At 36.0% G+C, this 23,534-nt stretch overlaps 1 protein-coding gene across 7 annotated transcripts in view; it reads right to left on the bottom strand.

Moving 5' to 3' along the window:
- Window positions 1-23,534, bottom strand: part of SNX13 (sorting nexin 13) — a 67,634-nt gene that overhangs the window by 5,779 nt on the left and 38,321 nt on the right. For 3 of the 7 annotated variants that reach the window (XM_055804396.1, XM_055804393.1, XM_055804397.1), the window contains exons 13-23: window positions 21,960-22,153; window positions 20,246-20,350; window positions 18,592-18,724; window positions 17,813-17,850; window positions 13,314-13,383; window positions 10,532-10,704; window positions 7,679-7,786; window positions 6,656-6,766; window positions 5,227-5,388; window positions 3,934-4,005; window positions 1,388-1,533 (exon numbers count right to left, since the gene is read on the bottom strand). In XM_055804396.1, the coding sequence (XP_055660371.1) occupies window positions 1,388-1,533; window positions 3,934-4,005; window positions 5,227-5,388; window positions 6,656-6,766; window positions 7,679-7,786; window positions 10,532-10,704; window positions 13,314-13,383; window positions 17,813-17,850; window positions 18,592-18,724; window positions 20,246-20,350; window positions 21,960-22,153 (1,312 nt within the window). The remainder of the gene's footprint in view (window positions 1-1,387; window positions 1,534-3,933; window positions 4,006-5,226; window positions 5,389-6,655; window positions 6,767-7,678; window positions 7,787-10,531; window positions 10,705-13,313; window positions 13,384-17,812; window positions 17,851-18,591; window positions 18,725-20,245; window positions 20,351-21,959; window positions 22,154-23,534) is intronic. The other 4 variants (XM_055804394.1, XR_008747267.1, XM_055804395.1 and 1 more) reach the window with 4 other exon arrangements.

Below are 23,534 nucleotides of genomic sequence, written 5' to 3'. Positions count from 1 at the left end.
ACCTCATAATCTTTACAGGAGATACAGACTGATCATCGACTTTGACCTTCATTCATCAACACATACACACAGCTCAATATCCAAATCTAGGATGTTTACAGAAATGATATACGTATCTATGTATCACCATAATCCCACGATTATTTCCCTAAACATAATTTGGTTTCTAAAAAATAGAAAAACACTATTTTGCTGCAGAATGCCACTAAGCCCCAAGAACCTGCTAAGACAAGATATGACTGCTGAACCAGAAGAAGCTGTGAGTATCTGGAATAGCTTCAAATGCAGAAGCAAAATAGTCCTATACACATCTCTGCAGTAAGAGAGCAATAGCCTGTGCACAAACTCAGCTAGTTATATTACAATCTGAAAATAGAAAAAAGTATTCAGAGTTGTTCAACAGGGCAACATGTTTTTGGAAGCACAAGTCTCATGATAATTGTCACCTGGTCGTGAGGCATTATTTGAAAAATACCCAGTGCTATTATTACTACATGGTTGTATCAGTACTGGTACAATGACTGATAAACTAACAGTGACGATGAAAACATCACAGATACACTTCTGAAGATTAAAAAGTAATGATATAGTGAGGAATGTCCTGGAAAAGTAATAGGAAACTACTCACCTGCCAGAAATTAAATTTTAGATTCATGGCACTAATCCAAAGCAACAATTTAGTGCCAACCCTGTTTCTAGAAATTTTTTTGTTCTGTATTTTTATTTACATTTCAGAGACAGATTATTAGAAAGCCTGGAAACTGTAGATTTCTAAGATGAGGGCAAGAATCGCTACTTATTTAGCACTACTAATTTGCCTTGCACTTGCATGAAAAATGGTACATGTGATTTACAGAGAATGGGGGGGGGGGGGAGGGGGGGGGGGGCGGGCAGAACAGACCTGTAACAGTCCTTCTCCCTCCCCTGCCCCACCTTTTGACGTGAGAGAGCAAAAAATTAACACAGCAACTCAGTACAGTTCACATACTTTGATTGTGCCAGTGTATCATTCATTTGTGGCATCACAGATGTAAACAAATCGTACAAATAGTAATAAATAGTATTAATAACAAAGCATAGTGTAAAACACAGGGCAAAAAGCATACACAACATCAGTATTGTTACATTCACAGAAATGTGAACCCTTGTTGATATGCAAAAGTGGTTTTGAAAATTCTCTGGCACATAAGAGTTACTGGAACTCGTCTTTCAGCAACGTTTTGTGTTTATATCCATTGTACACCACGTTTGTACTTGGTTTATTGATCCTCTTCAAAGTGGAACGCATGCAGATCTAAACCACAATAATTTAGGAAATACCAAAAAGGATTTATAGACAGTTTCATAATCTCACTCACACGATCGCTCTATATAAGAAAAGCAGTACCTATTAATTGTGTCACCATATGTTGCTCTAATAAGTTGCTGAAGCAGATTTTTTATATTTCTTCTTAACCACTGATTTCTTTCCTTTAAATCAAAGACTTCATCCATAAGGAGGAGCATTACTCTCAGCGGAATATTGTCATCCACCTGACCACCAAGTAAAAGTATAATCAGTAAACTTTTATTTCACTTCAAGAAAGCTACAGTTTTAGTATCTGCTTCACAGGTCAAATGTTTCAGTATAAGAACAATGACAGAAACAATTTGCTCTGTATTTTACTGAAATACGAAAACTTCCCTAATTCTTCTATGACATCACTAACAGCAAAGAAAGACTGAAAACTAAACTAGGCTTAAATCCACTGGATTTTTAAAATAAGACAAAAAGAAACTGTTACTTCGCCAAAGTTGAAAAAAGTTAATACAATCAAGTATGTCCTAAAGAGAGAGCTTGTCCCTGAACAATTTGGTAACTGCTTCCAGTAGCCTAACATGAAAATTCTGGAAGCAGCTTTTCTTTGGCATCTTTTTCTTATGGACACACTGTGCCAAATTCAGAACCTTGTAAGAACAATGCCACTTCACTGCAATGAACTGCCTTTTATTATGATACTGTTCTAACCTGTATGGCTATCAAGTGCTTTTATGCTTGTAGATTAAGAAAAGCACAATTTTATTATTTAATAGCAGATGTTACACAGACTGACTTACAAAAGCCAACTTTTACAGAAAACCTAAAAGAAAGGATTCAGCAACTACATAAAAGTTTTTAAGGATGGATGGCGTATACTTGCAGTGACCATCTACATTATTTCAAATATCAAAATCTGAGGGAGAGTTTACTGAATTCTATAGTATGAAAGTATTAGATTGTCATCTTAGTTGCTATTGATGTTTCTCTTGTAGAAACAACAGCAGCTTCTCAAGGCCTGCTTATAGGCCCAAATACAAGCCTATGTATTGTTAAGCTATTGCATAAGAAGACAGCATGTGGACTTACAGTTGCATTGTACAAGAGACCACAACATTTATCTCAAGTACAACAAACTGATTTGATTTTTTGATTAATTAAAATCTTACTGTATCCTTAGCAAGATTTAAAGATTTAATGCACTTTTTTTTTTTTTTTTTTAAATTAGGAGTTTTACATGCTAAGCATTCAGAGTTTTGTTTTGTATGTGAAATCTTATACAGCTCTACCAGAGAGAGTGGTAGTTTGCACTATATTGTTAATCCTAAACTAGAAGAAGTAGCAAGATCTCACAGCTAGGTGGACTACATAAATACATCTTTACAGGCAACTGGAACCCAGTCAGTGAATTCATAATCCAGCCAGAAATTCTATAGATCCATGCCTCGCTTTTACTGTACTGCTTCTTCACGTAAAATTCCATTCAAACTGCCATACTTTTTGTTTGATTTAGTGGCTGTAAATTGTGAAAAATGCATCTTTAAAAAGCAGTTGAGAGATGAAAGCTTTTAAAACATTTGAAATCTGCCTTTCAGAAACACTTGGCATGTTAACTTAGAAGCTATGAAGAATTGTAGGTTCTATTCATTTTGCAGAAGATCAAGGAAACACCTGCAGAGAAGCTGCTCATATACTTGAATGATATTATTTTGTTTTTTGCCTGTACAAAACAGAAGACTCAGAAGTATCAAAGATTTTGTAATTACAAACTTAGGGATATAGTCTTATACAGCGAAAAATAATGGGGAAAAAGAAAACACAGAAGAACTCAAGGCTATGTTGTCTAAGCAAAAATACATCTACCAAGCCATCATAGCAGTTATGCACAGGAAGACAAACTGGAATGCTTTCATGTGACCAAAAAAACCCGAAACATGAAGGACAGAACAGGTGCAGATTTACAACCATAGCAAATTGCATATAATCACTAGTAATCTTATGGCCTTTCTGTCCTACTCTAGAGATAAAAGGTTTTTGCCAATTGTTTTCACATGTATCATCAAAACAACAGCAACATACCATAGCTTATGATAACCTCAAGAGCTTTAAACTTCATTTTCAAGTTTCTATCATTACTACTTCATACATTTTAGGTACCCACATGCTAAAATTTTATTATTTTGGAACATATTCTGAAGGTTTTTTTCTACAACAATACAGAAAACACTACTGATCCATATAACAAATGCTCCTGAAAAGGTCACATATCAGAAATCAGAATCCATAAAATGCAAACTAAAATGATGCTAACAATCTGGTACTATACTATCTTTGAACAGACAAAAATTGGAGGGAGGAGGGCAAAAAAAATCCAAATCCAACCCCAAACCCCCACCCCCAAACAAAGAAGCAGTAGCATGTACATTCTGAGTTATTCCGTTGTTGTGCAAACCATTTTAGTACTAACCAATATGTTACTTTTAGATGGACATATATTTTTCTTTTTAAAAGGTTAAGAACTGTAAGTGCCTGGTATAATATCAGAAAACAATAAATACACAGTTTAACAAAGAATAAGCAAGTCATTAATTTGGTTTTAGAGGAGTCAATTTTTAAAGTACAGGTGTCAGACTCACATTGTCATCAATTGGTGCTGCAACACGACAATGGTCAGGATCTGAATAGGTCTTCTGGATCAAAGGAGGCACCTACAATGAAAAAAGCTAGCGTTTATGAAGGAAAAAATACTTTTGAATACCAATAAATCAGATAGTTTTCATATATATTTGGTTATGAAAATAAAACCTGACATTTGGTCAAAAGTCAGTTGCATACTACCACAGATAAATACACAGTACTCCTTTCATCTTCCAATAAATCAGACCTGTAGGTATTCTATAGCTATCAAAAAGTTATCAACAGCTTTAAGACAATCGACATATTTTCAAATGCCTAACGCTTCAACTGAAAAACACCTACAAGTTCATAGGAGACTGGTATTTTGTCTCATGTTTCCTCTTGATCTTAAGTCCTGCCTAGTCACAGACTTCCCAGTGAGTATAACTGCATATCATATAGTTAGTCACACACTAGGGAAGTTACCAGCAATGAGAAAATCCAGAGCTAGTCACTTTATCTCACAAGTAATGAAAAAACAACCACAGAAAAGAAACATACGCATACACACACACTCTCCCAGATTTATTATTCCCTTTCATGGTTTAAGAGTTAATTCATCTCGATTGCTATTCTACATCTGCCACGTGTAACTCTTTTGGTAAAACAAAACGGAACAATCCCTGATCACAGACCTTGCAGCTACACACAGAAAGAAGAGGGCAAGAGAAAGGAAGGTAAGATGGACATGTTAGGAAGATTATTACTTTCATTAACATCTCTAGATAGTATGCAATGTTACCATTCCCCACGTCTAACGTATTAAATATTAGGAATATAAGGGATGAGGAAAGATGGCAGGAAAGACAGAAAGAAAATTTAATTAAAAACAGATTTCAGCAAGGAATAAGCAGAAAAGAGGCTATCTTCTTATTTTAAGTTTCAGAAGAATTTTTTTTTTTTTCTGGTGAAAGCAGCAGATGCAGCAAACTAGCTTTATGAGAATGGTTGGTAAAAAAAATGAGAAAATCAGTGACTCATACTCTTCTCAAGTGGCTGAGTAGAATTAAGTGAAGAACGACCACTGTAACAGTCTGTAGTTGCCATATGAAAATGTATTACTTAATAGCAAAAAGAACTCCACATTTATAGCATAATGACTGCTGCACCTTATTAAAAGGGTGTAGGAATAAAACAGATTGCTTTCCTGTCTGATGACTTGACCCTTCATTATAGTATACAACGTAAGTTTACATGAGCCGATAGCTAATCTCCAATTATTAGTATGTATTAACTATCAAGTATTTTCTTACCTTGAAAAATGATTGCTTTAAGTCTTGTCCCAATCTCTCTGACATTTTACCCATGTTGTCTGACATTTTAGTCATTCCCTCTGCCAGGCTGTCAGGGAGAGACTTGACTGCATTTGATACATTTCTCATAGAGTTACGCAGTGGGTTTACAAATGTGTCCATCTGAAGGGGAAGACGTTTAACCAGAATTGTACAGTTTATGAGGACACCAGTAGTTAATATACTATGAGAAGTATCACACTGTACCAGAGAACAGTAACGTACTCAAATTGCTTAACTTCATTGCAGAATGCAGAATAATGTGCTAACTTCACTTTCATTTATATTTCTCATTCCTACAGCCCTACTGTAGCTATTTACATCTTTCAGCAGATCTTTTTCCTGAGTCCTTTCCATGTCCCATCCCTCAGCTATTCTTAGCTTGAATTTATTTTCCTTTTCTTATCCATTCAATGCCATTTTTCCCTTCCAAGCTTCCTACTTCCATATGTTTCACTACTTCTTTCAACTACTCATCTTTGAAACATGTGTCTTTTAAACAGCACTGGAGTAATATGCTTTAATATCACAGCAAGTATAATTAAAACCGAAGTAGTTCCATATAAACTGTTAATATTTTTCTTTCAGTATATACTCTAAATTCAGCGCAAACAGACACAAATACTAGAGTGATGTCCTTAAAAATTAAGTTTCCACTTGAAAAGCTGGGAAGCAAATCTCACTCAGTCATTACATAGACCTTCATAAATACTTAACAGTGAAACAGTTAAATATTTATCAAGGAACTGAGGTAGAACAACAACCTGAAGTGACAATACAGTCACAGATGCTTTTCGTATCAAAATCACTGAAAATTTAGAAATAGCTACATTTGCAAAGAGACGCCCACACAAACTGGTCAAGAATCATTTGTCTGAAGAGAGTCCTGGTGGCTTAACAAAAAGGATGCACAGCTCAGAGCTCTGAAAGGTTACAACAGCTAAATACGTAACAGCTGCTTTTGAAGGGAAATGCATTTAATCTTTTGGGCTGAAAAGTGGAAAGCATGGTAACAGCACTAATAAAGAGTATAGAACTGAAAAAAGAAATTAAAAGGAATGAGATTACAAAAAGAAATCACAGATGTCTGACAGAAAAATAACTTGCAACAAACACACTTTCAAAGTAGCCTTGGTGCAATACACTGTGTCCGATTTGAAAATTTTATTTCCTTGTCATACAAATAAATTTACCTGTTATAAAAATGGTAAATGTTTGGTTCCATATGTTCTCAGACACTTTGCCACTCACAAAGTATTAAAAGCAACTCACTTGCAAGTTGTTTTGAAAGTGCTATATAGCTGTTTAATATCAGTTCAACATCTCTTTAATGTGATCACTGCACTACTGAATGCTCTAAAGTTCCCTTGACAGTACAAAACATTCTTACCTTCCGTGCAAAATCCCCCTTCCCTTTGCTGTAGGCTTTATTCTCCAGGAAGTCATACACATAATGGGCTAAAGCTGGAGAAGCTTTCATCATTTCAGGATTTAACAAGAGCTGTGTAAAATAATTTTCAAAAGCTGTTTTTTAATAAATAATGAAACAGGCCATACTATTCTGTTTAGTAGAAGTTTACCATGCACAAAGACACTACATCTTGGAATATATTTTCTCATTCATTCTCTAAATTTTATTCCAACATTACACTATTCTCAAGATAAAACTGATGTGCTCCCTGGCAATTCCCATTATTTTAACTAGTAGGTTAATTCTAGCATCCTACAGAAAAATACGCACATTTATGACCACTAAAACTGCCTCTAAAACTCCAAGGGGAAAAAAAAAAAAGTGAAAAGCTGTGACTGGAAAAAATGTTGCTATTAAAAATGGGGCACATCTCTCACACAAAGGAGAAAAAAGTGTTAGCAATCTGAACAGAACAATCAGCCTTCACTACGTTTTGTTCATCTTCATTATTTATCATTAACACATCCACTGAATTGCTCCATATTTTTGTGCTGCTTAACCAGAAAGTTCCTATGAAGTGAAATAACTGAATTCCTTTAGTCAGGCTGATAGAAGCTGTATCTCAAAGGAGAAGCTGTGTGGTTTGCTGCACCGCCAGAGTGGGTGCCACACCAATCCTTATGCAACAGTGCAAGAGAAAGTAACCACAACAGGAGCGTAATGGAAAAAAGTTTAATGGCATAGAGCTCAAAACTAACAGAGATGGAACCTTACCAGTGACAGAACTGGTTGAGAATAAACCAAAACAGCAAAGAAAAGGCAAACTTATTAAATATTAAGTTCTAGCAGTATACTATTTAGGATTGCGTACCATCTACAACACAGCTTTTTTTTTTGTTTGTTTTGGTTTTTTTCTTAAAAAGAAAAAGCACATGCTACCAAATTTTCTGCCTTGGAAGAATTTCAGCGGAGAACACAAGCAAAAAAACCGTAACAGCCTACCTGCAAATACGCATTTAGATCTTTTTTCCTCTTTTCCAAAAATTCTCTGTCCATATTGTTAAATGTCTTTTTGCCAGGAAGTTTCAGTATATTTGCAAGGTTTTCAAACTGAAAAAAAAAGGATAAAATTTTTTTGTTCTGTTTTCAAGAGTTTCAAGCCACCATATAAGCTCAGAAATGAGAGGGATCTTACATTCACCTATTCTTATCTACCACATAGCACCTGACAATTAATTTCTGCATCAAGCCTGGATCAGACTCCATGGAGAAGCCAAAATGAAAGGTAGGCAGTCAAGACCAAATGTACGAAAATTCTCAGGAGACCGTCAAGGACAAAATTTCTGAACGCACACACACATGAAACTCACTTTTGAAATACAGACTAGTATAGCGTGCAAAAGGCTTAGGCTCAAGATTTATCATTATTTATCATTATTATTTGGGCAGAAGTTAGCACGGTTATGAGACTACATCAAGAAAAATTATCAATTTTTCTAAAACATCTTTTCTTTCCTCTCCTGATCAAACCTACTAAGGAAATGATTAAGCTTTTATCCCTGGAGTGGATGGCAGCACCCAGTTTACACACAGGTTATTATACCATGCTTGATATGCCATCACCTATGCCATTTCTCCAGGTAATGACAGCGATTGGCACCGGTTGACATGTATTCCACTGTTAGGGTTTTACAGAAAGAATGGGTGTTGGAAGCAGCAGGGAACGAAGAGGCCTTAACGCTGAAGAAGGTTGAACATATTTGCTATAATGCACAAAAATAAAAAAACTTGACAAGAATAAAACTTGAAGAATCAGGATTATCCAAACACAAAATCCAGACTTCCTATAAAAAACAGTATTTTAAGGCAGTAAAGAGATAAAGGTATAGTACCTAGGCTTTAAGAAATAACCTGGAGAAAGGTTGTACACTTTTCTCTCTAAAGAAGACCACAGAATTATAAATTTAATGAGATTGATTCCATTCAGTCCCTGCAAGGTGTCTTTTTGTGAAAACAACATTAAACTTTGGAAGGTCACAGAGCTCGTATAACATTTATGGCCTGTAGGAAGCACCAAAGAATAACTCTTTCCAACTTTTACAAATCCCATTCCCTTGCAAATAGGTCATGTGGGGAAAAAAAAAATGAACAGAAGATGGTCTAGTTTTTATTTCAATACTTGTATCCAAACAGAAGCAATGTAAGCAAAGAACAGCCTCTATTTTAAATATTGATATCTACTTCAAATAGTATTTATTACATAACTGAATAAAGAAACTGGTGTGAATCTTTCATTACTTTAAGGAAAAGAGCACACACAGATACTATGCACAGCTAACTTCAATTCCATTTTGGATCAAGCACCTATTTTCTCTGAAAAACAATAATCCCTGCCCTTCCTATTAATTTTATTTAAAAGATGCTAACCTTTACCCTTAACATGGCAAAAACAATGTCTCGGACAAGGACACAGGAAGGGTGTTCAGTCTATCAGTGACATTCCTGTGCCCCATAAATTCAGTAGGAATGTCTGTTTTATTGTCAAAACAAAGCAAAAATGTTGGGAGTCTCAGGTGCAATGAAACACAGGAATTATTTTTTTTTTTTGCAACCTCAGTGTTCTAGGATAATGTTTTCATTTTCTGTAAATTCAAAGAAAGCAGATTTAGCAACAAGAAATTTCTGAGCTTCTCTCTTTTGAAAATTTTTGCTGTTGCTATTTTTTTTCTAGTCATTTACTGGTAAGTCAGTTTTAAATGATTGCCCCATACCAGCAGAACACTAACTCACTATAAGATCCAGGAACCCATACCTGTTTCAAAAGAACAGGGACTGTTCAAAACAGTGAATTAATTTAAACAAAATTAAAAAAAAAAAAAGAAAAAAAAAATAATTTGAAGAGTACAAAAATTTCACATTTATTGACAGCACACTAAGATAATCAGAAATTCAGAGCAATGTCAGACTTTGTTTATTACAAGTTATACAATATTTATTATTAATACAAGTATTCAACAAAATGTCTGCTTCTAATAAAAAAGCCTTTTCCATTTTCACTACTGTTGTGACTTTACAACTCTAACTTACCTGCACACAATTTGTTCTCTCTGCCTCTCTGTTAGTAGCAGGGTAAAGTGATATAATCCAACACTTCTGACTAGTTCAAAGGTTATACAGTCAAATCTGACTTCTCCAAGGGCTTGGTTTAAAAGCATTTCACCCTCCTCTTAAAAGCAATGCATTTTTGACACTTTTTCATGTCAGCAGGTTCTACTTTCTACCAGCTGGTGAATTACATACAAGTCTCTATTTTTTTTTAATTTCATGTTAGAAGGGTTAAGAGTCTGAGAATACAAGTACAACAATAAAAGGCAGATTGTTTAGCAGTACACTGAACTGCCAACAGCTGTCCCTTTGAAGACCCCACCGATCTGTAACATTTCATCTAAAACCTAAACACCTATTTCCCTAGCTCAGCTTTTATTTCTTAACCTCTGCGACAAATAACAAATGAAATACAACGCTGTTCAAGACCAATAACACTTCCACGGAAACATTTTAAAGTAAATTTAAGCAAAGGAGGTGGCAGGGGGAAAAGCTTTCTAAGTTCATTTCCTTGTGTTACAGCAATTATATAGCCATCAGGTATGAAACTATATAAACATGCACCTGTAAACTGCTCAGTACAAGTAAGGTATGATATAAATGGTAAAAAAAGTACACTTCAACAGAAAATAATGTAGTGCTTCAACCCCACATCTTAAGTCACTTTGAGAAAGCCAGCACTCATGCCACACCACCACACAGAAAAAGCACCTTTCAAAGAAACCTTAAAAGATTCATGAGATTAATTACCTGCTCAGTGATCCTCATGTGAAAGTCATGGAAATCGCTGTAGCGCCGGTATGTCTTCCATGTCTCTTCGCTGTTTGGATTTCGCCGATGGACTGTGATAGCATACAGTGCGTATGTCTTGCCGTGGTCATTACACACTCCTGCCACAGCATATGGGTCAGAGTCAGCATAGACTAGTAGTTTAAAAACAAACAAAAAAAAAGGAACAAACAGAAAGGAAGACGAAAGGACACAAACGTGAAGTGAAGAAATGTCTGGAATGACAGACTTGAAAGACAAAAATGGGCATGCAAGCAGAAGAGTAAGCCATCCCTTTATCCAAAACACTGTATAAGGGATACCCTCCAGAAACTTACTATGTAAACTTAGATTAAGTAGCCTTAGTTAGGCAAGTTTCACTGACATGCAAAACAGAAACAAAGAATAGAAAAGGTTTCAACTTTTAAGAATACTGAAAAGATATTTTAAAAATAATTTTAACCTAAAGAACTCAAGACAGAGGTGAAAGAAGAAATTCAAGTCTGCAAAGTATTCTAATCATACTACAAAAGTTTGTCCATCAAAAACATCTATAAATACAAAACAGTGCTAACAAGCTGTAAGCATTTGGTTTTGTTACTAACATCAGCAGTTTCTTACTAACTGTGAGGTAAAAAATACCCCCCCCCACATTACTTGAGTCAACAGAAACTATATATACACAGACATACATATGTATTCTGTGTGTGAGTGCACACATATATATAATGTATTCTGTGTGTCCATACATGCGTGCACGGCTTCTATGGAGAAGTAAATTTATATCTGGAAAGAACACAGATCTATCTTAAACAGAACTAAACATCTTTCTGTTCTCCACTGAATATTTATATTCTCTTGGACATTCCCCCATCACAGAATTCTCCCAGTACAGAGCTTGTTTCAAAAAAACTTTCATTTAATCTACAGAATAACCTAGAACCAATATTGTTTACACTGCACAGTTTAAAGTTGTATGTTTTATCTGTTGCCTCTGTAAGTACTGAGCCAATAACCAGTAACCACAATTTTCCAGTGGCTAGATGAAAATACTTTTTAATCAAGTTCTATGAATTTTTCAATGCACCAGTGCTCCATAAAATACACTTTTCCTGACTGATCATCATCTCCAATCTCTGTTATGCTTCCAGCCTTGACTTCTCTCAAGTAATAACGCCAAGGTCTAAGCAGCCAGGGAGCAGCTCTAGGATAGAGGCAGCTGCTGACAATGTAAGGAATCACTCAATGAGCAAGGTGCATGGAGCACCTTTCCTTTGCCATGCACCCTCTAGAAGAAGAATGTTGAGCACTGAAACCCAAGTGCAAAGAGTGGGCCGTCAGGATGCTGCCAAAAGACTGCCCAGAGAACAGAACTGGGAAACCCCGGCCCCATGGATGCTGAGCAAGCCCTATCCTCTTAAGCTCATGTTGACCATTCTGCTGTGCAGCCACCAGATCACATCTCAGGAACACTGCTAAGCTGCACCTTTAGGAGTACCACTTCAGGACAGGAGTGGCAGAGAAAGAAAGAAGTTGTCCCCACTGTCCCTTATGTCATAGCTTCTTAATCAGAGTTTATTTTGCAACACAAGACAAGGTGAATCCTTTAAGATTATGGAGAAGATCTTGTATACACCCTGCAAGCACAGTAGAGGGTAGTAATTGGCAGAGGAAAGGAGCCTGCACGCAGATGCAGGATGCATCTACTGCATGTAGCACCCAGAAAGCAGGGACTTCTATTTCTTGTTCAAACATGACATAAAGAAGAGGACACATCCAGTTTAACCCCATCTTACAATATGAACCTGTACATATCCCCTGGTTCAAGTGGAGCATTATGGATCCAGAGTCAAGCTGATAGATACCTATACACACCGGATTATGAATTTAACATAATTTGCGTGGTTCTAAGTTTAATTCAGAGAAAAGTTTCACATGCCATTTTAATAAAAAAGCAAAATTGTGATTCTTATCTTTTAAATTATTTTTCCCCTTCTCCAAGAACTGACTACATAAGACTTGGATTGAACCATGCTCTCATACTGTGTTGGAGTAACACCATTTAATTAAAATGTCAAGTAGTTGGAATTCTTGCTCACAGCTCACGTCTGCTATTTAAAGCACAGATTTCAAAGTCTATTGCATAGTAAAATCTACCCAAAAAAAGTATCTGAAAATCAATTCACAATTTAATTACCCAGTGCAATCACATCTAACTAGAATATCTGCAAATAATATCTGATTTTTTGTAGTGAAAACATATAAAAATAATTTATTACTATACAAATTTTTACAATAGATAACCAAAAATGCCACCACTGTAAAGACTAGTCACTAACTTAAATTAAGCTACGTCAATAAGGAAACACAAAAACCAGGGGGAAATATTACAGTAAGAGTAGAGTCAAGAATTAGAATTGTTTGACTAGACAGAGATGGCTTTCAGAATATGTTCTTTAAATAGTTGTTAAAATAAATGCTACTCAATATTAAGTTTAATGAATGATTCTCCAGAGACAGGGAAAATAATAATACCATATAACCAAAAATTAAATCACATTTTAAGGACAGATATACAGTCTATGACCTACAGCTCCAATTCTGTAAGGATTTCCATTACAAGGATTTAATGGAAAATATGAATTCATATGTTTCATGAGGTTAAAAAAATGAAAGGATTAGGATTTTAAGGGCTTGTAACATTAAAATAATCAAAATAAATGGTGGAAAACAAGTAAGCAGCCATCATAACAAATTCACTTACCAGTATCTGAGATGTATGCATGGAGTTGAACTGTCTCATCAGAAGGGACATTTGAAAGGTCATCTAAGGACTGCAGGGTGGGGGAGAGATGGTAGAGGGAAGAAATGGGCAACAGAATAAGATCACAGATACATCTCGTTTGAGAGACGCTTTTTGATTCACATTATTTAATTTCCAAACTTTCAGTTCACTACACTAATAGAAAAGCTTAATGCACTGAACAATGCAAGTAAGCCTTTGCCCCACCTGGTTACTTAAGCCTTCCTTTTACGCAGTCTAGGGCCCTTCATTTCCCCTACCAGTTTCATAGGTTTGTGATCATTCTAACATATTTGCCGCTTTCACTTGTTATCTCAACTCTTAACAGAAGTACAGCTACAGTCTTCTACTGAGCATTAAAAAACTCCACACATACCCCCACCCGAACAATTGTGGACATACAGATGTTGTGGAACAGATCTTTTGGTTTTATCTTTATACCATTTTGTTTTCTTTTAACTGACTTCAAACACTACACAAAAGTTACAGAGCAGTAAAACTTGAGTAATGTATCTGCTGTATGTAAAGAGCAACATACACTTTTCTCAGAATGTTTACCATTGTGAAAAATGAACAGGTACATCCTCAGCTGGCTGAAGCCCTGTTTCCCTATTCAGATCAAAGGACGACCAACGAGTCTTTTAGAAAAGCTTCACTATTATTAAAAAATTAATACATCTGACTACTAAGATTTGACATAAAGCTCTGCAAAATTGTTGGGTGAAAAACTTGGATATGTAATTGAAAGAAATAGAGGACGGGCCACTACACATGTGATCCCAACCTTAAATTACCAGGTGAAAAAACAAAGATGGAGCTACTTAAGTAGAATTCATAGGCACCGGGATCCCAACTACTTTATTTTACGCCAAAATTCTAAAATTCTTCTAAGATACACATTCAAAATGAATATACAGCTATCAGCTATCTTTTATAACTTAACCAAGCCAGTTTAATAGTGAGTTGCCACTAAAATCTACCTAGAATGGGATTTACGGGGTAACAGTGCCATACTGCTGTCAAACTAATACCTCAACCTACATCAATCAAGCTTCTAAACTCCTGTTTCCTTAAACATAAGCCAATCTCATGTGATTATAATCAAAAGACAGGTCAGACTTGAACACATAAATTATTTAAAGTCTGTGCTCTAGCCCCTTCTTCATCTGAATCTTTACTATCTCCAAAATATTCCAACATAATACTCCACTCCTTCCTTCACAAGCTCTCTAGAGGGAACAGCTCTTCCTGCCTCAACCACATCAATTGATCTCTGCCTAAATATCCACTATGGAAGGCAAGGGAAATAACATTTCTGTTACAAAGTTTAGATACTGAATAAATGGCATCATTAAAAAGGTCTGAACATATTAACGATGCTTTAACATGTACTGTAGTAAGGATATCTAAATATCTTGTGATACAGCTTGTAAACTTAAGAGTAGAAAAGTCCCAGATTGAAAAAAGTAGAAGAAAGAAAAGCCCATTTGGGAAATCCATTTTGCCACTGCACACTACAGCAGTGTGTTTATGTCTGTTCAGTGGAACAACAGATGAAGTCACACAAAAATACTTTGAGAACAGACATCATCTTTCCCTCAAGAACTCCCAAATCATGTTACTGTATGCTGGAGAGTATTCTGGTAAAGCATCACCGTAAGTGACTCTTCCGATAATCATTAGATACTTGCTTTTGGTCATTGTTGGATACAGGGCTAGAACTTCTCTGACCTAGTCCATTCTTAAGGAAGACACCCTTGGACAGTAGCAACCCTATAAGGTGTGCTCTGTACTGCAGTGTCCAAATTTAGGAGCAGAATATCACCTGAGACTGATCAACAGCAGGTAACTGTGGAAGCTTGGATAATTTCTTGACATTCTTAGAGCTCAAATCTTAAAGGATTTGATTATTAGTCACATGGGAGGGACGTTATCAAAGACAACAAGTACAGTCAACCCCTCCAATATTTTGCTTGGTATAAAATACTGACATTAAGGTACTATCAAACGTTTCCTTACCTCCCTTCATTCCATTCTGAGAGTGCAGTTTTCCACTTGATAACTGAATGGGGTTCAAGCTGACATACACTAATGATTGCCAGAAGTTCAACCCACCCATGTCTGCTGCCATTCAAGGTCTTAAGATATGTAACACTTGTGTAACTCCTATTTACTCAATGCAAAAGCAATATGTAAAGCTCACATTATTGATCCATTTAGATGAAATCTGAAAGAGTCTATAAACATTTACAGTAGTTTTATACCCCCCCAAAATGCCCTATTGGTTTAATACAGTAGATTAATATGTCAAACTAACAGGTCAAAATTAAGAATATACTTCTGTAAAATAACTTTTCTTCAGATTAATTTTGAGCCTCTCTTCCAAATGATCTTAAAATATATTCTTACAGTGGAAGGATAAACTGCAGGCAATGTATTTTATAATAGAAAATGTAGGAAACGCCCAGCTGCTGTGGCAAGGCACTATATGTAGCAACAATTGACACAAGTAAATGAAATCGCTGAAACTTGAACAGGTAACACAACAGTTTGTATTTAGTATGACCTAGTGTCTTTGAACGAGGTATATTCACAAGAACACAAGGTAGTTAAAACAGGAAAATATACCACAATCCAATCTTATTTAATACACTGTCATTAACTAGAAGTACAGAAATTCCCTGACCTTTGAAGTAACCTTTCAAAGGTCTATTTTTCTTCATGTAACTGACTAACACAAGGGAGCTAAACTATGTGCACAGAAATTTACTTTTGACATGGAGTTCAGCCAGGAAAAACTAATCTACCAGTATTCAAACACCTGTAAAAGCACTGAAAACCCTGAACAATATGGACTACAGAAAGTAAAAGTTCTTCTGCATAAATAAAACTTTATTACACATTTCTGCTAGAATGTTCTTCACTCTCTATAAAAATATTAAATGTCATATTCTGCAAATACCCTTTGCACAACAAAAACAAAAAACAAGATCTTTAACTGTCCCATGCAAATACCTATTTGTATTGCAACAGTGCTTGATAAAGACTTTAAGACTTTCTAGCTTGGTTTAGAAAGGCCACACGAAACTAAGCAGCAGATAACCACTAGGCTAGATGAGCCACTTCAATCACAAATCCCCATCCATAAAATATGACTTTGATATGTCAGAACATTCTTAGAAAAAGTACTCAAGACATTTAAAAGATCTTTTATTATAGAGATTAGTCAACTAATATCTTGTGAAATGGTACCAGAATTGTATGTAAATTTATAAAAATATACAGCTAAATTAAGTTTTCCTAATGCATCTAACAGGAGTTTGCATAAATTGTTATCAGGTGACCTCCTCCCCTTTTCTTTGTATTTCAAAATGTAAACAAGAATCAATCAACTCCTACACAGAAACACGTTTACATTTATGTTAAATGTATTCCTTTACAAAATAAACTCTATTCCTCTGCATGCACAAGCATGATCTCAGCAATGCACTGGAACTCCTAAGGAGCTACAGCATCTTCCAAGAATGTATTAGAAGGGCCTATGATTCACGTAAGTGAGGAAATTACATGCAGATTGCAAACATTTCTAAAACTGAAAGATTTGGAAAAATACTCTCATATGTCCAGTTGAGCCCTGCATACCTTGTGGCTCAGCTACACAGTCTGAAGAAACAAGAGGGAGGGGAGGAAATACATCAAAATGTTTATGACATTCTTCCTTTTTAAATAACTGTGAATTGATTTTTGGTTTAAAACATTTTAAACCTAGTAAGATTATGTGGGACAGGTTATTTGGAAAAAGCCTGGTAGAAGTATACAGTTCTCTTCATACTTATGCAACCACTAGTACATGCAGAAGCGTATTTCAAATATTTAGGTACATTCATGTAACAAAAGGTTCTGACAAACTGACCCTGTTAAGAATTGCTTAAAAAAATAACAAAAATTGAACCTGAAATTAGTCAGATTAGAAAACAAAGATCCATATTCTGAATAAACTCCAGATACTTCAACGTTTCCAAATCAAGTCCTACCTCAAAGAAACAACAGCAATCAACCTACACAAATCTAATTAAAAGCCTCATTTTACAGTGTATTTGAAATTAATCCTTCAGTTTCAAAAGATTTTTTTTCACCTATTATTACCTAACCCAAAAATTATGTCTATTTAAAAAAAAACAGGGACAAGAAAGTATGCTTTGCATAAACTACAGATTATTACTGCTTCTGTGAGAAACAATGCAAAATTTCATTAACCACAGGGGAAAATACAAAAAGGACAGGTTTATCTTACAGATAAATTGATACCTTATGTGTGGTTTCAATTTGATTCAAGAGCTTTCTCAGAAATTAAACTGCTGTGAAGTAAGACCTCTACGTGCATAATTTAAACTATTTATAACACATTCCCTACTGCTGGGGAGAAAAAAAAAATAATAAAAAAACCCCCAAGTACTTACCAGATTTATGCTGCCAGTAGGAGACCCATTAAAAGATTCTGGAAGCAGAGAGGAAAGGGAAAGGAAAAAACAGGTTAGAAGATTTTCTCCAGTGTTGGGCTACACACAAGAAGTAAAAATGCAAAGACAAAACATGATGGAAAATAACGGACAACTGTGGCATTGGGCAAAATGTTGCACCCAACATATAAGTACTTCAAGTTTCCAACAGAGATATCTAAAGGAAAATGCACCTAAGTCTATACAGCTATAGGTATGAAAAATAATTCAGAGAACATTCCTTTTTAAGTTTCTATCACCACATGACATTGCTTCATTAAGGAGTCAGTTGAATAGTTGAACAATTTCCATCAGATTTGTACTTCAATTAATGAGAATTATTATTTTAAATGCTTTAAAAAGCCACATATCCTATGTACTATTTCCAAATGATTAATATAGTTATGCATTAAAACTACCCAGTATCTTGCAGAATCTCAAATATTTCTGAATTAAAAAATGAGAATGCAAGAGTTACATACTTATTTTAGTGACATGCTTGTTACCAAGACTCGACAAAAAATTTACATGAAATTAATAAAGTTACTACAGAAAAAAAAGCTATGTGACTCCCAAAAGAAATTACAAAAAATGCACAAGGAGGAAACATTAACTTAAAAATCAGAGATACTACAGGAACTTTCTGATTTCTCAAAACCAATGTGGATCATTTTCTTATTTCCACTTTAAAGCAGAAAAAAATGATTCTAGGAAACCCCCCTTAAAGACACAGAGCTCACCTCCTTCACCATCATCTGATCCTCTGAAACTAGGATCCTTCAGCATATCCAGCTCAGCTAACATACGTACATACAAAACATTCTGTTTGAACGAAGGGTAGAATCTTTCATCTCGCAGCATCAATTCATACACCTTATTGAAATAAAAACGCCAACTTCAGAAATATTTTACATTTTTTAATTAATCAGACAAGCTTTCATAAATTGTACTTGACCAGCATGTATCTGTACCATTATGTGTCTCCAGGTTTCCTTTACAATCTTAATGCAAGTTTGTGAAATTTCAATTCAGGCTTGCTCTTAACGGAAAGGTTATGAGAACTAATTGTGCTAGAAGTGTAATACAGTCTGAGAAAACATCTAACGAGTGAGACATGTACATATAGGAAGTAGTACATTAACTCTAAATGTTTCCTTCCTCTCCTCTTAATCATTTCAATTGCACTATAAACTTATTTGGTCTTCACTCATTTCACAACAGGTTATCTCTGAGAGTCCTTCTTCACTGATAAAACTACAACCAGAGCCTGGCAGACACTCACAGGGAGAGTGAGAAGAGGGAAAGGAAGGGAAGACACTGCATACTACTTTCCTGAAAAATTCCAGTTTGGCCAACACAGTATAATCCTACCTCACTAAAGATTTAACCACACCACCTCAAAAACTTATCTATATAGCCTATACAGTGACAGTATGTATACATATACACACACATATTTATATGTGGTGGGAATTCATTTACAATATTTGGATATTCATGTCAACTCTAGAATATTTTAATGATGGAGTTTTTTTTCATAGAATGCTTTCTACAAGTGCTATCACCTGGTAAGAATGGAAAAAAAAAAATCATACAGGTCTGAGGAAGTCAATTTTTTTATTCTTTTGTAATTTCTTCAGCAGAAATCACATGCAAGGACCTTGTAAACTACTGTAAGCAATACAGATTTCACAAGGGTTTTCATTAGTCTTAAATGTGGGCCTCAGGTGCAACAGAGCAATTCTAAGTTCTACAGCTCACATCAGTAATTTTCAGCATGAATGAGAACATTAAATTAATGACCTAAAACTGTCTCAGACTGGGTATGTAATTTACTGCCAGAATATTTATTTACTTTTTTAGAAAATAATATATATATTAAACTTGATTGATAAAGTCTATGTGTGCAGACAGTAAAAAAGACTGTTTTATCTTCAGTATTTTGCTGCTTCCGAGCGCTACACTGTGCAGAAACAGAACAGTCAAATTAACTTCTGGAAAGAGATACAGAATTTAATATAGTAACATGCTTACATCCACCTTTGAAAAAAAGAGAGCTAAAACTGAACCAAAATTGTACACAACTTAGTTATCCTACACTTTTCTTAAATTAGTGCACAAACACAAATAATGATCCCATAATTCTAAATTGTGCTTCGTAATTTTTTTCATACGGGATACCTACTCTGTCTACTGCTTTGAAAACCATGGGCTATGAACGGCTAAGAAGAAGTTGGCAATTTAGAATATGATTTTTATAGAATAGGAAAATGGTAAAGCAGGTTTTAAGTTTCAGATACTTGAGTTCCTTCCTCCTTTTTCAATGGCTGCAGTAACATTTAATACTCTATAGCATTAGCAGTTCTTATGAAATACAGGATGAATACAGTATACCTTTCTCTGAATGTCATCAAAGATTTCAGGCGTTGGATCCTCATGGTTCAGTGTTTCTGCCAGTTTTGCTACTAAGTTGTCATCAATATTAACTCTTGGAGATGCCTGTCATGGAGATCTAAATCAACTTTTGTAGCATAAAAATAAGAAAGCTTCTATTTTCACAAATAGAATCCAATACAATTCTTCAGGTTTCTAAGTAAACTAAGTTTCTGCTTGATGAGCATCTCTAGAACTGTCTAGAACACACAAAAGGAGTCAGACACCCTTCTTCCCCCAAAATTAAGTTCAGAGTTCATATTAAAACTCAGAAGTTTCAGGATTAAATACAAAGAATTTATGCACATTATTTGGAAGCAATACCTAAACTAGATTTATTCAGACCTAGAAGCAAGTTTTACTTATTTATGAATAAAAAGATCTAGATTCAGAAATTAAGAACAAGCCAGTAATGAAGTTGGATGAGTCCTGTAAGAGATGAATCCAAGTAAGAAAATTGATGAAGTTCTGAAACATCTGTGGAAAGGCTAACAGTTTCTCAACTCTGCCAGTTTCTGGAGGTATTACTAGTAGCTGTAAATCACAGCAGCTTTATGTGCAGAATCTATTATAGCCACCAGCATGCTAACTACATCAGCGACCAGATTCCCAGTCATTCCTTGGTACAACATATTCCAAACCCCTGTCCATTAAGCACTTATTTAAATGAGCCCAAGTTCACACACTTTCCCAGTTTTCTGTAATACAGACAGGGAGCCAGCACTGAACCAGAGCCAACATAGCTCAGCTGATAGTATGGCTGAGAGGCTGAGTTTATCAGCTTTGGAACAGGTCTAGTGTTAGGTGACTTCTGCCTTCAAACTACTGAGCATTCAGTCAGCTCAAAAGTCCATCAGAAAAAACTCCGCATAGTTCACCATGTTGATAGACTACTGGGGTGAAAAAGCCATCACAGCAAGCTCTGTACAGACCATGCTGATAGACTATTAAGGTGAAAAACCAAAGCGAAACAAATTATGTGGAAAGAGAAGCATTACGAGATATTTGAGGGATAATTTGTTGAGGAAAGTTTTTGAGTGAGTTGAGAGGTGACCGTTATGAATACACAAATTCAGAACAAAGACGCTTTGTTAACACAAGTTGACAAGTGTTTTCTTTCACAGAAGACTCCATTATTACACGACTACTGGAAGCATTCAAGCTTAGCCTATTGAAAGATACCCAACTGTGATATGTGAATAATTTACACAGACAATTACAGAGGCGCACAGGAAGTTACTTCATTTGAAAACCAAATCTTAACCCAAGTTTGTAAAAAAACCTGGATTGCATTTTTTAAAAACATTTCTTCTTAAGGGGCGTATGGGGGTGGAGGGCAGAGTAAAAGGAAGGGAAGGGGGAAAGGACAGCACACACAAAGGAACAGAATTTCTTGTTCTGTCTTCACATTTTCTCTATTCCAGGAAGTCAGCTTCTGAGGAACACGTTCAGTGCGTTTGACAGGTTAGTCAGTGCCAGTATGAGCCTTTTTAAAGGGGGAGGGGGGAAAGACATTTTCTTACTGCTTGACATGAAAGAGATGATACACAAGCAATAGCTTAAATGTCAACTTGTGTTACATCACATCCATTCCGTATTAACACAGCCCTAACAACCAAAGAAGCATCTGTGTGAAGAATAAATTCCAAACAATGAAGAAGTAAGTTATTCCAACCTTTTCTGATAAATATTGCTCATAAACTCCAAATGCAGCTGCTCTTAATAGACCCTTGGTTTGATTAGTCTGGTATTTTCCATCTTTCTGCCGGCTTTGAAGTACCTCCAGCTGTTGCTGTGCCGTAACCCTGTATCCTTCCACTGTCATCCAGAAAAACAGATGTGCTTGGCCACCAGTCTGCTGCATGTAATCTACAGAAAACAGCCACCACACAACCATAGTTACTGTTGTGAATCTTCAAATAAGATTTCTATATGATAATTACATACGGAACTCCAGGATCTGGTTATATATCTAGAATACTTGTCATCTAGAGTAAAAAAAATAAAAAGTACTACATAAATATTGGTGATAATCAGTAAACAAAATTAGCAGCAAAGTCTAGGATCCTCCTTCCAACGCTTCTTGCAGATGGCTGTCACATTTGCTAAGCTCCAGTCAGCTGTCATGTCCTCGGTTAGCCAGGACTGCTGATAAATGGACAGTAGGTCAGTAAGCACTTCTGCCAGCTCCCTCAGTACCCTCAGGTGGCTCCCATCTGGCCCCATAGGCCTGTGTACGTCTAAGTAGTGTAGCAGGTCACTGACCATTTCCCCTTGGATTATGGGGGCTTCATTCTGCTGCCCATGTCTGTCTTCCTTTTCAGGGGGCTGGGTACCCCAAGAACAATTGGTCTGGCCATTAAAGGCTGAGACAAAGGAAGAAGTACGTACCTCAGCCTTCTCCTCATCCTTTGTCACTATGTTTCCCCCTGCATCCAAAAAAGGATGGAGGTTCTCCTTAGCCCTTCTTTTGTTGCTAATGTATTTATAGAAACATTTTTTTATCATATTTTATGGCAGTAGCCAAATTAAGTTCTAATTGGCTTTTGGCCCTTCCAATTTTCTCTCTGCATAACATCACAACATCCTTGTAGTCCTCCTGAGTTGCCTGCCCCATCTGCCAAAGATCATAAACTCTCCTTTTTTTTCCTGAGTTGCAATCAAAGCTCTCTGTTCAGCCAGACAACTCTTCTTCCCCACTGGCTTATCTTTCAGCACATGAGGACGGCCTGCTCCTGTGCCTTTAAGATTTCGTTCTTGAAGAACATCCAGCCTTCCTGGACTCCTTTGCCCTTCAGAACTGCCTCACAAGGGGCTCTGTCAACCAGGCTCCTCAACGGGCTAAAGCCTGCCCTCCAGAAAACCAAGGTTGTAGTTAAGCTAATCCCACGAAACAAAAACTATCATTTCACGATCACTAGGTCCAAGATGGCCTCCAACCATCATGTCACCCACCAGTCCTCCTATGTTCGCAAACAGCAAACAGATCCAGTGGGATGCCTTCCCTAGTTGGCTCACTCACCAGCTATGTCAGGAAGTTATCTTCCACACACTCCAGAAGCCTCCTAGACTGTTTCCTGTCTGATGTACTGTATTTCCATCAACTGCATAAACAGTACTATCACTGCCCACAAAACTGATGGATATTCTTAGTAATGACATCAGCTGCCCAATTAATTCACAGAAGAGAATCAAACATTAGAAAATATTAAAAATTGATTATACAGTTTTAATCTATCAATTTCTTGAT

The sequence above is a fragment of the Falco peregrinus genome, chromosome 5 (assembly GCF_023634155.1).
Source record: "Falco peregrinus isolate bFalPer1 chromosome 5, bFalPer1.pri, whole genome shotgun sequence".
Classification (NCBI taxonomy): Eukaryota; Metazoa; Chordata; class Aves; order Falconiformes; family Falconidae; genus Falco; species Falco peregrinus.
The sequence above is the reverse complement of the archived record's forward strand: the minus strand, read 5'-3'. Positions and strand labels throughout refer to the sequence as shown.